Below are 17782 nucleotides of genomic sequence, written 5' to 3'. Positions count from 1 at the left end.
ATCCACATTTTTTCACTTCCGATCCGATCCCGATACCTGAATTTGGATATCGGCCGATACCGATACTATTCCGATACCAGAGCTGTGTTTGCTTTAATATTATTATTATCATTATTGTTTATTTTATATGATACTGAAATAAACTTCTCTCAACAGGCAAGTATGAATTATATGTTATGTACATGTATGCATGCATGTCCCAAAGGCAACTTGAGGTAAGTATAAGGTCAGAAAAGGAAGTCAGAAAAACAGGAAATCCTGTTAACAGGAAAAATCGCATTCTGAAAACAAATATGCAACTGTAAGGGTTTCAAATTGATTGTCATGTCAATATTTATTACATTCCCAAAACGTCAAATACTTGCGTCTTGAAATATAAGAAAAGTGCAAGTGTAAACATCTTACACACACACTATCTGAAGGGTGATCCTCGCTCCGATGCGGTAAATGCTCGATCAACATCAGCATCGTGCAAACAGACAAGCGGATTTTGCCTCAGACGCGCCTCAGTTTCGCTTCAAACTTTTGCTTTTTACGCACGTCAATTTTTCTCGACGCGCGAAATGGATTCAAAATATTCAAGCGTCTAACTAGACGCGGTAGACGCGAATTTGACGCGCTATTCGCGTTTGGTGTGAACGCACAGTAACGTGGTGCTTTTTTAAATGTTTGATTGCGTTCGTTGTGTTGTACGACGCGAGGGAGCTTCAAAGGTCTCTGAATTACAGCTTTGCAAACACTGCATTTCACTGTCTTGCTCTGCGGTGTTTCCAGTGTGAAGTATATCCACACAGCGGACGTTGTTGGCTAGCCGCAAACTGCGGAATGGATTTCCTGAGCGGGGGCGTGTCTCATCACTCTGTGTCTCATTGAGCCACTCCTCCATTCAGGAAATCCATTCCACAGTTTGCAGCCAGCTAGCAGACTAGCCGGCGGGAATCACTTTTGGAGTCATTTCAGCAGACATTAAAGCGAGCGCAGACATGACTCATGGATATCGGATATCTCCGCAGGTTGGATCGGGAAAATCCGATACGTGAATTACGCTGATATTGGTCCCGATACGATACTGGATCGGATCGGCCCCATCCCTAGGAGTTGTTTGATTCAAAAAGAGTATCACAGACAAAATGACATAAAAGAAAAGAATATTGAAAGGTTATTCAGAATGTATCAATATTCTTGATAAAAGCTTTGACAGGTTAACGTTTTTTTTTTTTTTTTTTTTTTTTTTCATGGGATGAAACACTGGCCTAACAAACACTGAAAATCTGGAGTAAAAGAGTTTCTAAATATTTTAGAAGATTAAAAAAACTATTTAATTGGTGATCATTTATTTCAAAATACAGAATTATAATATATATATATATAACGTTATATATCATACCCTTGGCTTTGTAGATCAGGTATCATTGTTGGGTGTTATGCATGAGGATGTCTGTTTGAGATCATCTGAAAATCTGCCCTGCTTTAGTTGAAGCGGTCATGTTTGTCTACAGAAATGCACAAATTTCTCAAGACGATCAACCTTTAAAATTACAAGATGTACTTCATCCTCACACAGGATATACCCAAGCCCATACCCAAACATGGAACTCAAAAAATAACCATTTAATTTTGCCATTGCTAAAACAGTATTACTGCAATTACTAAAACAATTTGTTCATAATTTAATTCAGCAACATTGTTTTACTAATGTTTCCTGATGATTGTCATGGTGTTCTAAACAAGGTAGTTCCACTTTATGGTGGGTTCTCAGAAATGATGCTTTCAAGCCTGAAAATACCTTAATAGTTATAATATTCCTTAAAAAAAAGAAGCCTCTCAAGTCATGGCTTAATGAACATATTTGTCTCTTCATATAATAAAAGAGGAGATGTGGACCACAATTAAGTACTAGTCAAGTAGTATGAATTAATTGGATCTTTTAATATATAGGGCAAGCAGAACATAACTTTAGTCACTTTTTTTTTTAAATTTGAAAATCGTGCCCTTGTTGATCCGTCAGTCCCATTCCTCCTCGTCTCTGTCATGGTTGTCCTCCCACTGAGGTTCACGAAACTGGATGTTAGCCAACATGTCCCTCATGGCCACCATTAGTCTATTCACTTCCTGGTTCAATTCATGGCCGGCACGGGCAACTTCCTGTCTATCTTCAGGCCTCTGAACATAAAAAAAAAAAAAAAAAAAACATTAGCAGATGCAAACCATGCTTTTCATTTTCACATAACTCATGAAGTTGATCATGGTAGTACGGCATAAAAAACAGCTTGTATAGCCAGAGGCAAAAGGAGTTCAAAGACTACATTACTTGACAATAACTGAAGGTATTTTAGTGTTAAAAATAACAGCCTGTTTGTTGTAGTCCTTGATAGGATATCTTGGGATAGAAGAACACACACAACTCACACAAATCCAAAGAATCTTTACAGATCTTTATTGGAAAGGGTTTGAACAATGTTTTTCATGCTTGTTCAAAGATCCATGCACAATTATTGCACATGCACTTGTGGAACAGTCCTTATGACGGTTTTCAGGTGGTTGCGGTTTACAACTGCAACGTCTGTAATGTAAGACACCTAAGACAGTGCTATAGGGAGACCGAAAGGACAGCTGATCATCCCTGCTGTGGCAAACCATGTGTAAGAACTCTTTTGAAAGAAAACATAACCACAGGAATTTATTTGATACAGTGGCTGAAGTAACAAAAAAAGCATCAACAGATGCAGACATTTCCCAACAGCATAGCAGTAATGTTAGTTTGTCTGCATGATCAAGCTCCTGAGTATATAAAGGAAATGTTAATCCGTTACCAGTCTCAACGTCATCTACACAGATCGAGCCTTTTCTGTTGCGGCTCCTGCACTTCGGAATGTGTTGCCATTATCTTTAAAATCCTCGTCAAGCATGGATATTTTTGCGTGGATAGCATTGGACTTATTTTATCAAGTTTTTGCCGTTTAATTAGGTCTGAGAACTGTGAGTGATTGGTTGTATGATTTTCTTGGTGTCATGTTTTGATGTTATTTTATGTTTCTATGTATTATGTTTCTATGTATTATGTTTTATGTTTCTAGTTATTTACTATTTATGGACAGGACTTTGGTCCATTCTAATGGTTTTGTTATAAAAAAGTGCTATATAGCAGTGTCTTCTAAGTGCTTTATAAATAAAAGTTGAGTTGAATTGACTAATGTCTATATACATTTCTTTACTTACAAGATTGATAAAATCAGAGAGGAAATTATAACCATGCAACTGCCTGCTACCATATCGCATCAGACAGCGCACTACAGACCCCCGAGGAACAATTCCATTAATTCTTCGCTATACTGTAGGAGATGAAGAATAGTCTAAACTTGTTAAATCATCTAAATCAGGAGTCCATGATTTTCAGGGCAAGGACGCCTTAGGCGATAGAGACATGGAGCAGGGACCCCCGATACAAAATGTGTCAAACAGAGCTACATATTAAGCATATAGCCTTTGATATTAATAGAGACAAGGAGCAGGGACCCCAATACAAAATGTGTCAAACAGAGCTACATATTAAGCATTTAGCCTTTGATATTAATAGAAACCAACCATTTTATGATAGTTATAATATATTAAGACAGTAGATTAGAACTATGCACCTTATTGTTGTTGCACATGCACCATTGTCTGTATAGCTTTTCATTGTTAAAATTGAGATTTATGCATCCTAACAAGCATACATGATGAAAAAAAAAAAAAAAAAAAAAAAAAAAAAAATCACAATTACATAGTTGATATAAAAAATTGGATGAATGGTAAATTCCATCTACTAAATTCTGACTAATTTCAGTTCTAAATCATAGAACTAGAATTAGCTTCTGACCAAGGCTGTATCTCAATACTAGTTTTACTTGATCTTAGTGCTGCGTTCGATACTATAGATCACACAATACTCTTAGATCGACTACAAAATTATACTGGTGTTCAAGGACAAGCATTAAGCTGGTTCAAATCATACCTATCTGACCGCTACCATTTTGTCTATTTAAATGGAGAAAAATCGATCATAACTCCAGTAAACTATGGAGTGCCGCAGGGATCTGTGTTAGGCCCTCTGTTATTCTCAATATATATGATGCCACTTGGAAATATTATAAGGAAACATGGAATTAGTTTCCATTGTTATGCTGATGACACTCAAATATATATTTCATCACGGCCGGATGAAAACGCAAAATTTTCCAAATTGACAGAGTGTGTTAAAGACATAAAAGATTGGATGACGCGTAATTTTCTTTTATTAAATCCAGACAAGACAGAGGTAATACTTATCGGTTCAAAAAACCGCCCACAAAACAACTTTAACATCATAGGATGTCCTGTTACTTTGTCCTCTACAGTAAAAGACCTGGGTGTTATACTCGATTGCAACCTGTCTTTTGAAAATCATATTTCATATGTTACAAAAACAGCCTTTTTCCACCTTAGAAACATTGCTAAGCTACGTAATATGCTATCAGTTTCTGATGCAGAAAAGTTAGTTCATGCATTCATGACCTCGAGACTAGATTACTGTAATGCTTTATAAGCTGGTTGTCCTGCATCCTCAATAAACAAGCTACAGTTAGTCCAAAATGCCGCCGCTAGAGTTCTTACTAGATCAAGAAAATATGATCATATAACACCGATTTTATCATCACTGCATTGGTTACCTATAAAGTTCTGTATTAATTACAAGGTATTGCTACTGACTTATAAAGCCCTAAACGGCTTAGCTCCAGTCTATTTAACGGATCTTCTATCGCCCTATAATCCATTGCGCTCTTTAAGATCACTAAATTCAAGGCTTTTGGTCATACCTAGGATATCCAGAACCACCAAAGGAGGGAGGGCATTTTCACATTTGGCTCCAAAACTCTGGAATAGTCTTCCTGATACTGTTCGTTGCTCAGACTCGCTCTCCCAGTTTAAAACTAGATTAAAGTCGCTTCTCTTCAGCCAGGCATTCATATAATATTTTTAATCTTCAATCCGGCCTCTAGCTCATAAATGCCAGAGGAGAACTGGCCCCCGACTGAGCCTGGGTTCTCCCAAGTTTTTTTCTTCTCCATTAGGTCACCTGATGGAGTTTTAGGACACCATTAGGTCACTTGATGGAGTTTTTCGGTTCCTTGCCACTGTTGCCTTTGGCTTGCTCAGTTGGGGATATTTTGGGGATATTTAATTTAATTTTATCAATCAATAAATTCCACTTGAAACAAACCTTGTTGTATTATTTTAATTTAATACTGTGAAGCTGCTTTGATACAATCTGTATTGTGAAAAGCGCTATACAAATATACTTGACTTGACTTAAATCGAGCATAAGCCTTCTCTGACAAAGAAATCTTAGATTAGCAGCTCGTATAAATGGTACCAGAACAAATGTATCACATTTTTGGTGAAGAAATCCCCATTCTCAGCATTTTTGAAGGTGATCTGAGCGATGCTCCTCAGTCACAGATTAAGGCCTTATTTGTTACATCACTGTATTCATATTGATCCGCTGGACCGCTCATATGAAACAATTGTGTCAAATAAGTAGTAAAAATTCTAGCCTATAGCTAACTAGTAATTTGCCATTGTCTGTGAAGGGAATGTGCTGTTTTGATTTGTGAAAGAGTTGCATCACTCGCATGCGACTCATGAGTGTCTAAGCTGGAATTCTCAATGCATACTTTCAGAAAAACCAGAGCGCTGCTATCAGAAGTGCGAGCAGGCACTTCTGATATCACTTTGATCGATTACTACACTTTGATCGATTGCTCCTGTCTGCCTTGTTGCTTCTGCTGCTGTTGCGTTGGTTTGTGTCTGTAAGCTTCGTATATCTTTGTTTTGAATCATTATTTACTATCATTCCTTGTTGTTTATACTGCTAAATATAACTAACTCAACATCACACATTAACCTGACATCGCTAGCTTCAATCTAAATCGTTATTGCTAGCACAACACGCTAGTAATTCTCTAGCCTGTTAGCGTGCCATCCGTGCGCTCTTTATTTATTTATTTTTCTCGTGAGCGCTCGTGCCTTTTACGAGTCCATCAAACAACTTAGGTGAGTAGGATCAGTCAACAAACACGGTAAGTCATGTCATCTTCTCCTCTTATTGTTACTTGCACCTCATGCAACATGTTTAGCATATCCTTCTCTGTCAGCAAAGGATTTACATGTGATAAATGCAGGGAGATAGTCAAGCTGACGGGGAAGATTTCAGAACTAGAGACACGCATCCAAGCTTTAATCAAGGTTAATTGTAAGAGTGCAAGGGCTTTAGATACTGCTTTGGATGTGACTAGCTTAGTGAACTCTGTACATTGTTCGGTTCCGGCTGAAGTAGAGCCCGTGAAGCAGGGCAATTGGTGACGGTGAGGCGCTGTAGTCACGGGACAAAACACCGCTCTTCCGTTCCGATTACAACTTCAAACAGATTCTCCCCACTCAGTGAAACACCCACAGTGAATCCTGTTGAATGTACCCTAGTTATTGGCGATTCTATTACACGGAACGTGAAAATAGTGACACCAGCCACCATAGTCACATGTTTGCCGGGAGCCAGAGCGCCTGACATCAAAGCAAATTTAAAAGTGCTGGCTAATGCTAATCGTAAATTTTCTAAGATTATTATTCACGTCAGCACTAATGATGTTCGACTCCGCCAGTCGGAGATCACTAAAATTAATGTTAAAGAGGTGTGTGAACTCGCAAGTACGATGTCAGGCACTGTAATTTGCTCTGGCCCCCTTCCTGTTCGCAGGAGATACTTAGTAGCTTAGTAACACTCAATGGCTGGTTGTCTAAGTTGTGTCCGCAAAATAATATAGAATTCATAGACAATTGGAAAAAAATTTGGGGCAGACCTGACCTGTTGAAAAGAGATGGTATTCATCCCTCCTGGGATAGTGGTGATCTTCTCTCTAGTAATATGGCACATTGTCTTAGAGCTTGAATGGGGCATGAATTGGGGCTCAGGTCAGGAAGCAAACAGACTGGCTAAACCGACCGTCTGCTAGCTGTCTCACGTCACCAATGTCAGATAAATCCCATCACATAGAGACTCTTTCACCTAGATATCATCATATAGAGACTGTGTCTGTTCCCCGAATTAGGACATACAAAAAACTTCCAAACCCATCTAAGGGTAAAAATGTAATTGATGTTCAACAAATAAAAAACAGATATAATACAAATGAGCAAATGATAAAGCTTGGGTTGCTGAATATTAGATCCCTTACTTCAAAAGCACTTATTGTTAATGATATGATTACAGACTATAATCTAGATGTGCTGTGTTTGACAGAAACCTGGCTAAAACCAAACGATTGCACTACTTTAAATGAGTCCACCCCGCAAGATTACGGTTATAAACATGAACCTTGTCTGAAAGGCAAAGGGGGAGGGGAGGTGTTGCTGTAATTTATAGTAATATTTTTAGAATTACAAAGAAGTCTAGTTTCAAATATAATTCTTTTGAAGTGTTGGTGCTTAATATAGCAATATATAGTGTAAATGATAAATCACGTTTGAGATTTGTGCTGGCTACTGTATACAGGCAACCATACAGACTTTATTAAAGGATTTGCTGACTTTCTATCAGAGTTAGTACTGGCTGCAGATAAAGTCATAATTGTTGGTGATTTTAATATACATGTAGATAACGAAAAATATGCATTGGGATTGGCATTTAAAGACATTCTTAGCTCTATTGGAGTTAAACAACATGTGTCAGGACCCACTCATTGTCGATATTGATATTGATACTCGATATTGCGACAAACTTTTAACTCTCTCTTTTCCAGCATTTTAGACATAGTTGCTCTGTTGCGCTTAAAGAAGATTAATAAACGACAAAAGACAACGGTGTTTGTTTTTAAACTGCAGCTTGGAAAAGATAACCACGTCACACGTTAACATGCGTTCATATGCGCGTGCATGAAATGAAACGCGCACTTTCCAGCAGAAACATCTGTTGTGAGTTGGGACCGGTACAATATGGGCGTGATGGCACTCATTATAATTTTAAAACAAGACGATGATTATCTAGTCTCTCAGTCAAGGTTTAGTTACAACTCTGCACTAATGCAAGATGGAAAGCAATGTATTGACATTGACAATTGATTTATATGCTCCATTGAATTTAAAAAGTTGATTGGCTGGAGATTCTGGTCAATATGGATGCACATCCCTCAGTAAATAATAACCATCAATTTGATAATTTATCATTTAAAACACAGCGACATGCTATGGCGCCATTTTAGCTTTTATTCATTCACAGGATATGCATTTTTGATATAATAATTATATATAATTTTGAATAATTCAATTTGTACTATTTAAAATGTGAATTCTTGATATTAAGAATGAACTTTTTAGTAACAATGTCTTCTGATATCAGGAATTACATTTTCACTAGAACTAGTTAAAGGAGGGATTGTAGTGGGAACACTGGGGTGTCAGGTGTGACTGTGTGGCAATGGCAAATGGTTCATGGCTCAGGGGTCAGGTATGAGGGCCCCTAAACAGAATTTTGCTTAGGGCCCCATGGAGGTCAGGATCGGCTCTGTATATATCAGTCCAGGGGGGCAAACTCGTTTTACACATATTTGGCGCTCCCTATTTTTGCGAGTGTATTATTTGACATGTAAAAGTCTAGACCTTGAATATAACACGACCCCATTTTTTCTGATGCATTTTCATGAAAAAAACACTGTCTTATATTCTGAAAAATACGATATATTGTAGAATCGACTAATTCTGATCGAGAAGATAACAGTTTGTTTAGCCGATTCTTTCTTGTGGACAGGCAAAGGCCACCTGGATGATCCTCTAACTTTTTTGACACAAAGCTATGTATTTAGTGTAAAAAGTGTTTCCTATCAATATTTTAATTTGTAGGTGATTACCTTTGATCAGATTTCTACAAATTAAAATATTGATGGGAAACACTTTTTACATATCACTAAATACATAGCTTTGTGTCAAAAAAGTTATACAAATCCAGACCCAGTCCTAAGGGTAAAATAATCATTTGTATGCTAGAAGTCAGGAGTGTATATACAATTTACCAGGTTAACCAAAGTATTTCCAAAATTGAATCAATCCAACAATGAAAAAAAAAAAATAAGCCCACCCAACCCAATCGAATGCCTTCTCGAAATGACTACACCCTAGGCTTGCTGCAGTAGTTGGTGTTACACGGTGTTCGGCCGTACACGATTACATTACCTGCCCTCTGTGGCACCGCTCCCATTGTCGTTTTGCTTTTTTTATAGAAATAAAAACCATCTAGTCAATTTGGACAATGGGCGCTACAATTATAAACTGAAATTATCTGCTCTGCACCACAAGGTGCAGTCACAGCAAAGTGCAGCAGGTAATAGATTTCACTTATCACGTGACGAGAGTAAGGTGAGATGACTGACAAGACGATGGCAGAAGATTTGGTGTGCAACAGATCCAGAGTGCCATTGACATACATCTTATCCTGTAAAATGTGTGGTCAGTATCACCGCTCCCTATACGCAGGATATGCATAAGCACTTTCAAAAGCGATTTCAATAACAGCCATGCAGTCATAGATATTAGAAAAGCCGGCAACAACGGTAAGCCCCGTTACAGCAGTTAAACCTTTTAGTTATTAAAAATATATTTAATCAGTCACAAAAGACAAGATATTATACGATTAAGTCAAGAAAGTCTCTTAACATCTCATCTAATCATCTCTTTATGCCCACCATCGCCAGCATGTAACCCTTTCAGAAAAAAGATAATACAGTTCCTGGTACACAAGTAATATGAGAAGAGGAGATTTTAGGAAATGAAACTAATCACTAATCAGTCCCATCTAAAAAGCCATCACAAAACTGGACACCACTAATGGGAAGTTGGTAAAAGTTCATACCTTTTTTACACTGAACAATCAAACTTCCAAACATGCTAAACATTCAGGTCCCTTTGAAAAATATTGGCCTAGTTTTAAAGTCATTCAGCCACTTCAGGACAGGATGTATCAGTCTGGTGGTCAGATCAGTCAGTCTCACCAACAAAACAACAGCTATCAGCAGTCAGTTCTCAGCTCCACACACACAGGAACCCAGACCGACCCCTTCCACAGCCAATACCCCTCTGTCCTCCTTTTCTTCGCTAACCGAGGAAGAAGTATCTACACTTCTCCTCTCCAGTCACCCTACCACCTGCCCGCTTGACCCCATCCCCTCACACCTTCTACAAGCCATCTCTCCCACACTTCTACCATCACTCACACACATCATCAACTCATCCCTCCACACTGGCACCTTCCCTACAGCATTCAAGCAGGCTCGGGTTACTCCATTGCTCAAAAAACCAACGCTAAACACATCATTTGTAGAGAATTACAGGCCTATCTCTCTCCTACCATTCATTGCGAAGACACTTGAAAGAGCTGTCTTCAACCAACTAACATCCTTCTTGTCTCTAAACAACCAGCTGGATGTCAACCAATCTGGCTTCAAGAAAGGACATTCAACTGAGACTGCATTACTGTCAGTCACAGAAGCCCTACGGATCGCAAAAGCTGCTTCCAAATCTTCAGTCCTCATTCTCCTGGATCTGTCTGCTGCCTTCGACACGGTGAATCATCAGATCCTTCTGTCCACCCTCTCATCACTGGGCATCACAGGAACTTCACTCCACTGGTTTGAGTCCTATCTCACAGGTAGGTCCTTCAAGGTCGCATGGAGAGGTGAGGTATCCAGAGCACATCAGCTGACCACAGGGGTTCCCCAGGGTTCAGTTCTTGGTCCCCTCCTCTTCTCCATCTACACCACATCACTGGGACACATCATACAGGCACACGGTTTTTCCTACCACTGCTATGCTGATGACACACAGCTCTTCCTCTCCTTTCAACCAGATGATCCCACAGTAGCTGCACGGGTCTCAAGCTGTCTGGCGGACATCTCCACATGGATGAAGGAACATCACCTGCAGCTCAACCTGGCAAAGACTGAGCTTCTCGTCCTCCCTACCAATCCATCTCTACAGCACGACTTCACCATCCAGCTAGAGTCATCATTAATCACCCCATCAAGATCGGTCAGAAATCTTGGAGTAACGTTTGATGACCAGCTGACCTTCACAGATCACATTTCAAAGACAGCTCGATCATGCAGGTTTGCACTGCACAACATCAGGAAGATCAGGCCTTTCCTAACTGAGCATGCAACACAACTTATCGTCCAGGCCCTGGTCATCTCTAGGCTTGACTACTGCAATGCCCTTCTGGCTGGACTCCCAGCATGTGCGACCAAACCCCTACAGATGATCCAGAATGCTGCAGCTCGTCTTGTCTTCAACGAGCCCAAGAGGGCCCACGTCACTCCTCTGTTCATCTCTCTGCACTGGCTACCTCTAGCTGCTCGCATCAAGTTCAAGGCACTGACGCTTGCTTACAGAACTATCACAGGCTCAGCTCCCTCCTACTTTCACTCACTCCTACGAGTCTACATCCCTACCAGACACCTACGATCGGTCAACGAGCGACGTCTCGTGGTTCCATCACAGAAAGCCACAAAATCACTTTCCAGAACATTCTCATTCACAGTTCCATGCTGGTGGAACGCTCTCCCCACCCTCATCCGGAATGCAGAATCCCTGACAACATTCAAAAAACAGCTGAAAACCAATCTCTTCCGTGAGCACTTAACCTTATAGAAAAAAAAAAATTGTAACATCACTTATCAGGCTTATGCTACTCTGAATAATACCTGAACTTCGTATTTTGAGCACTTCCTGCGTTGTTGTTGCTTTTGCCTCTTTATGATGACTCGCTGAATTTAGTCCTAATTTGTAAGTCGCTTTGGATAAAGGCGTCTGCTAAATGACTAAATGTAAATGTAAATGTGGTGGATGGAAGTTTAGGCAGGCAGGTTAGACAAAAAATCCTCCACGTCATTCCACGTCGGCTGTTTGAAGAACTTGGCACCTTCATACTGCACTCTGAGGACCGCCGGATAGATCATGGCAAAGCCCACTCCCTTCCTTTTCCTAATGATCACAGCTGAAAAATCCTTGTAGATGAAGATGATACATTGCTTGTACAGTAGCTTTCCGGCAGCTTGAGCAACTTATGAAGTTTTAGGATCACAGTGAGGGGCCTCTCACCTGGGGTAGGTTGGTGCATCAAGATGCTGTAAGCGCGTTCTATTTTGATCTGGTCATGCTTAAAGTTAATATTCAGCAAGCTGGGCAGCCAGGATTTGAGAAACTGAGCAGGGTTAGTACTTTCTTTGCCCTCGGGACCCAAGGGTCACCGTCATCTTGGCCAGATCTGCATTATCTCTGGTAACTGTGTCGATATAGATAACTCAGCTCCAGGAATGCGGTTTTCCACCTCCACACCACAATGGATGAATTTTGTTTTCAAGTGCTTTGTTTAATCCTGCGAGGACTTCTGAAGTAATACGCTTAACTAGCGTGTCCATTTTGCCAGTGGTTAACAACACATTCGCCATTTTAGGTGTACGCACAGGAGTCGTCATTTAGATTGTTTTCATCTTCTGAACTTGCAATTTAGATTGAGCCTTTTGTCTGACGTACCTTGCATCTACCACGGCCAAATTATCACAGACTAAGGAAAACTATTCAGTCTGAAAAAAGTTAAATTCAAAGGGTTCCACCCAGAAGTTGCGTTAGATTTTGCACTAGGGGTGTAACGGTTCGCTTTGTATCACGGTTTTAGGTTCACGGTTTCGGTACGGTTCGGTTCAGTATGTGCCATGTTCAGGGAAAAAAAGGAAAACTGTCAAATAAAAATGAAGAAAATAAGAACAAATAATCAGACCAAATTTTTTGGCTTATCGCTGTTGTAATGTATTATTGGGGGGTCAGCATGTACATCCATCGACAGAAACATACACTACAAACAGCACTGCAAACACTACAAACATACAAACTGTCTGTTTTACCAACAAACCATATTATAGATGCGTCATCAGAATTAAGCTGCCGAACCATATGTGGAGAACGGTACGGTTCGATTTTTTACCGAGAACCGTTACACCCCTATCTTGCACTGATCGTAAAAATTCCATCAAAAACCTATTTTTATTTTAACGCAACCTCTGGTTCCACTACAGCTTCACAGAAATACGACTACTCCGCCATGTTGCGTCACATGACTCTGGCTCACTAATATTTATACACTTTTGTGACAATGTTTTGTGACAATGAACATGAGACACCACCTGAATATTCTCTTATATATATTTGTATATTGTAAACAGAAGTAAATTGTGCATGGACATACTGTGGCACATTCACTCACCTGCAGGTTGAAGTTTGGTAGCAGTGAACGGAAAAACAAAGACAATGTGCTTTCATTTGAGGCCCCCATGTTCTGCCTGAAAACAGACACATTTTAACACATCAAAATAAAATAAAAAATGTATTATTAAATATCCTTTTTTTTTATTGTTGGTCAAACCTGATGTGTTTTATTTACTAGTAAGCAACGCTGTTTATGTTAGATTATTTCAGTACAGCATTTCATTTTTTTTTTTTCATTTGCAAAGTTATCATATAGTTTTTGCTTTGTCATTATGTAGTATAGATTGATCTACAGTTCCTTCAGAAATGATTCAGACCCTTTTTCACATCAGTCTTGATTAAGAGCCAATAAAAAAAAAAAGTTATTCAAAAGGTTCTCTCTTAAAAAGTAAATGAGTGCAAATGATTTAAGTCTGTCAATTTAAAGGGGTCATATGATGCGATTTCTTGTTTTCCTTTTTCTTTAGTGTGTTAAGCAGCTGTTTGTGCATGTATAAGATCTGCAGAGTTACAAAGCTCAAAGACTCAAACGCAAAGAGAGATTCTTTGTAAAAGTCAAGGCTCAGCCACGCCTTCCTAAAACGCTTAAAGCTGCCGTCGGCAAGTCTGGCAGATTGGGTCGATTAGCCAAAATTTTGAATGTTTACAACTCTCATGCCCCTCCCCACTACCAGCGAGCACCCTCCCATCGAGGTCGTGCTCGTCAGTGCGTCACTGTGCGTGTGTACCTGATTTTCTGTGAACGCGTCCGTCTCTTCAGCATCGATCAACACCATGGACTCGGAGGTAGGCTGCCCTGGCTAATCTATCCATAGATAACCGAGGAATTGGAAGCTTGTTAAGTAGATTTTCTCTCCGCCATCATGCTTCATGCAATCTCCAGGCGAACTTCAGGCGTGGCGTGTGCATGTGATATTAACGTGCGCGAGTGAGGGGGATCTGTGGCGTGTGCACGACCTGTGATTGACAGTCAGATCTCACACCCCCCTGCGCTGATTGGACCTGATGAAGCGGGAGCGCTGGATTTTTGCAAAACAAATAACACGCTCCAGGTGGAGTTAGAAGCTCGGTTTTTTTTCTAAAACCACTTTATTTATGTTGTTCTGTCGGATTATAGTGTCGATTACACTGAATATGATCAAAAAAATGTTGCCGACGGCAGCTTTAATTCAAACACGCCCCCACAAATCTACGTCAGTCTGTGGGGGCAGAGTTTGATAACATCGCCCAAATGTATACGCAAAGAAAGAAGGCATAACTTTTATTCTCGTTGTATTAGTGTTGCCGCCATGTCGTGGAGGCGCTGTGTTTTTCGTTGCGAAAGCCAAACTACTTTGTTGGGCCTTCCAAGAGGACACAATTAGAAAACAGTGGTTAAGCTTTATTTACAACTGTTCCAGAACAGTACAACCAAAATATTCGACTGTGTGATGCGCATTTTTCGGAGGACTGTTTCCAGAACCTGGGAGAGTACAAGGCCGGCTGTGTACAAAGGCTGATTCTAAAACGTGGGGCAATTCCATCTTTGCAAGTATAGTCTGGCGCTTCTGACTCACAGACACAGCCTATAAGTACGTTTTCATATTTTAAGAATTTGCTACTGACTATTCAAACGCGAGTTCTGAGCAGTATAGAGTAGCGCTTGGATGTTGTTTCTACGATCACAAATGCAGACATGGTTTTATGTTAACAGTGTTCTCACCTTACATTATGGTAAGGGGCGTTACATTTCAGTCACGCGCTCAATCACAATACACTGGATCGCTGGGCAATCAGAGCACACTGCACTTTTCAGAACGATGAGCTTTGTAAAAATATATGCGTATCAGAAAGACGGGGCATAGAGGAGCAGCAATAATGTACGGTATGTGTAAAATAATGACTTTTTTAACCTAAAACCATGTAAACACACTGCATTAAACCAAATACACAAAATAATGTTCTTTTTAGAACCGTCATATGACCCCTTTAAATAAGCTAATTGATGTTATTCAATCGGTCTGTGATTTTTCTAAACCACTACTCCTGATTGGAGGCTTCCATAGACATTTAGTTTATATGTAGGATGATGTTTCAGATACGTTTTTAACAGAGCAACCCAAAATATTTAGTAGTGCATAGATTGTACATTAGTGCTGCTCATTTTTAACTTAACAGTAATATAAACAACATGATTATGTAATATATAATTGTAAAAAAAAAATTCCCATATTGCCTAAAGTACCAATTTTGGTCATACCTCCCACCCATATTCTTCACTTCTTTTTACATATCAAATTAAGCTGTTATTAAAACAGTGGCAGAGAGAGAAAAATAAAACTGTTGGTTATTCATACAGGTGATGAACCCATGCATATTTGTTCATTAAAACACTATTATAAGCCCTATGTCATGCAAGGCAGAAAACTTGAGGACATCTGGGTGGTACCTTTCTGGTCTGGTGTAAGACAAAATGGAGTCCAAAGGAGGGAGAGGGTCAAAACCCATTCCTGGCTGTGTGGTCACGTCCTGTAAGAGAGAGAGAGAGAGAGAGAGAGAGAGAGAGAGAGAGAGAGAGAGAGAGAGAGAGAGAGAGAGAGAGAGAGAGAGAGAGAGAGAGAGAGAGAGGTGGGAAAGAAAATGGTTATCTAATAGAGAAGTACTACTTATAAACCAACTTAAATAAAATCAACACAGGAATGTGTGCATGTGTGTTTTAGGACAAGTTGGGTTGGATGTATGGTTGTAACAAGCCGCAGTGTGAACAATTAATTGTGGTCTTATATTTTTTACTAGATTGAATGTAAGGAGTGCATTGTTAGTTGCCCTGTATGCCAAAACAAAAACTCTGAACATGATCTACTGTAAGTGGGAATAAGGAACCCGTGTTTGGAATGCAGCTGAGGATTTATTTGAGAATATTATGAAGGGTGAATATCAGCCTTGCTGTGGTATTCTGGAGGTTATGCTGCATAAGCGGGGCTGCCAACCAGTAATAAGTTGCAGTAATAAAGGCGATAATAGACTGTACCAGCATCTGGGTAGCTTCTTTGGAAATCTATTGAGATTTCCATACTTCCTTAGAAAGAGTGGGATTTTGGTGAGGACCGTTTTGAGGCGAAATCATATTTCATATTTGCATATGTATTTGCAAAATGTCAAAATTCTTATATATTTTTCTGTAGGTTCGTGTCTGGCAAAATGTGCATTTAGGTTATGGAAACGCATTTAGCCATTTAGTAATAAAAAAAAAAAAGAATACAAAAAAAAGAATAAGATTTGTTAAAGTTAAACCCACAGACCAGTTTTGAGTAAAGGCTATCCCAGATATAAACTTATTCTGCATGTATAACATAATAACACTCCAGAACAGTATAACAAATTAAGCAAGGAGGTCTTTAACTGCTCCATGACACACAATAAAGGTAGACTCTCTAGGAAATGCCTTTGTCTGCCAGCAGTGAACACAGAATCAAACTCAGGTGAATGTACTTAAAGTGACAGCAGCTTAATATCCCTGCTGCTGTTCATTAAAAAACAAAGGACAAAGAGAAAACCACTCACTGATCTTGACTGAATAACTTTTGTAACTATTTTTTAACTAATCCATTTTTTTATAAAAAGAAAACTATGCAGTGTTATTTTGCATTTGATTGCATTTGATTTCTTGAACTTTGTTCAGTTATATTTATTTGTGCTATTGCTAATTTCTTTATCTGTTCTTTTAGAACACTATCTCAGTCAGTCCAGTGGTGAAGGGAAGAAAGTAGGAGCCTCAACATAGCAGGACTTTGTCCAGGTCTCACACTTTATTCAGAGTCAGAATAACATCTCCGAAGTTAGTCTTTCTTTGTTTCATCCCAGAAGAATTCGAAGCAACTTTCACCACTACCTTCTTCACTTGAGCATCGCCAGCTCCAGGAAAAATTATCGAAAGAATCATCAAGGAATTCATACAGACGGTTGTTCCACGACTAAGTACAAAGCAAATATCCACTTAAACCTTTACTAAACATAAGTGTTAAGATACGATGCACTAAGAATCTCGTTTTCAGGTTTATAACAAGGATGCTTTAAAATGTAATTGTCTCCCCTTTTCACTTCTAATCCCTATTAGCAGTTTATTGGAATGTTTCTAAAGCCGATAAATACAATAAGTACTACAAAATGACGTAAATAACTTTGAAATATTTTCATCCAATGTTCTAGTTAATGAACATTTTTAATTAAGACATGTGTTACATAATGCAGACATAAATTACTACAGTGATTTAACATCTGTAATATTGCTGTGGAAAAAGATGTGTTTATTCATGCTAGGGTAGTTTGTCAATGAATTAAGTGAAGAAAAGCCATTTTTCATGCGTGTTATATGTTATAGTCTTTCCTGTGGCCTATTTTGTTTCACATGTGGCCATTTTTCCCTATGGCATCTCTTTTGATGTCGAGGAAGGTCACCAGTTTTCCTGGTAAGCGCCAT

At 39.2% G+C, this 17782-nt stretch overlaps 1 protein-coding gene across 1 annotated transcript in view; it reads right to left on the bottom strand.

The window, feature by feature from the left end:
- Positions 1-1905: 1905 nt before the first annotated feature.
- tcf25 (TCF25 ribosome quality control complex subunit) overlaps positions 1906-17782 on the bottom strand; it is a 71376-nt gene continuing 55499 nt past the window's right edge. The window contains exons 16-18 of the mRNA XM_082182969.1: positions 15752-15831; positions 13322-13397; positions 1906-2163 (exon numbers count right to left, since the gene is read on the bottom strand). Coding sequence (XP_082039095.1) covers positions 2005-2163; positions 13322-13397; positions 15752-15831 — 315 coding nt within the window. The 3' untranslated portion in view covers positions 1906-2004. The remainder of the gene's footprint in view (positions 2164-13321; positions 13398-15751; positions 15832-17782) is intronic.

Source organism: Leuciscus leuciscus (assembly GCF_965113295.1).
Source record: "Leuciscus leuciscus genome assembly, chromosome: 10".
In the NCBI taxonomy this organism is placed as follows: Eukaryota; Metazoa; Chordata; class Actinopteri; order Cypriniformes; family Leuciscidae; genus Leuciscus; species Leuciscus leuciscus.
Note: the sequence above shows the minus strand (reverse complement) of the source record. Positions and strands in the feature narration are given on the sequence as shown.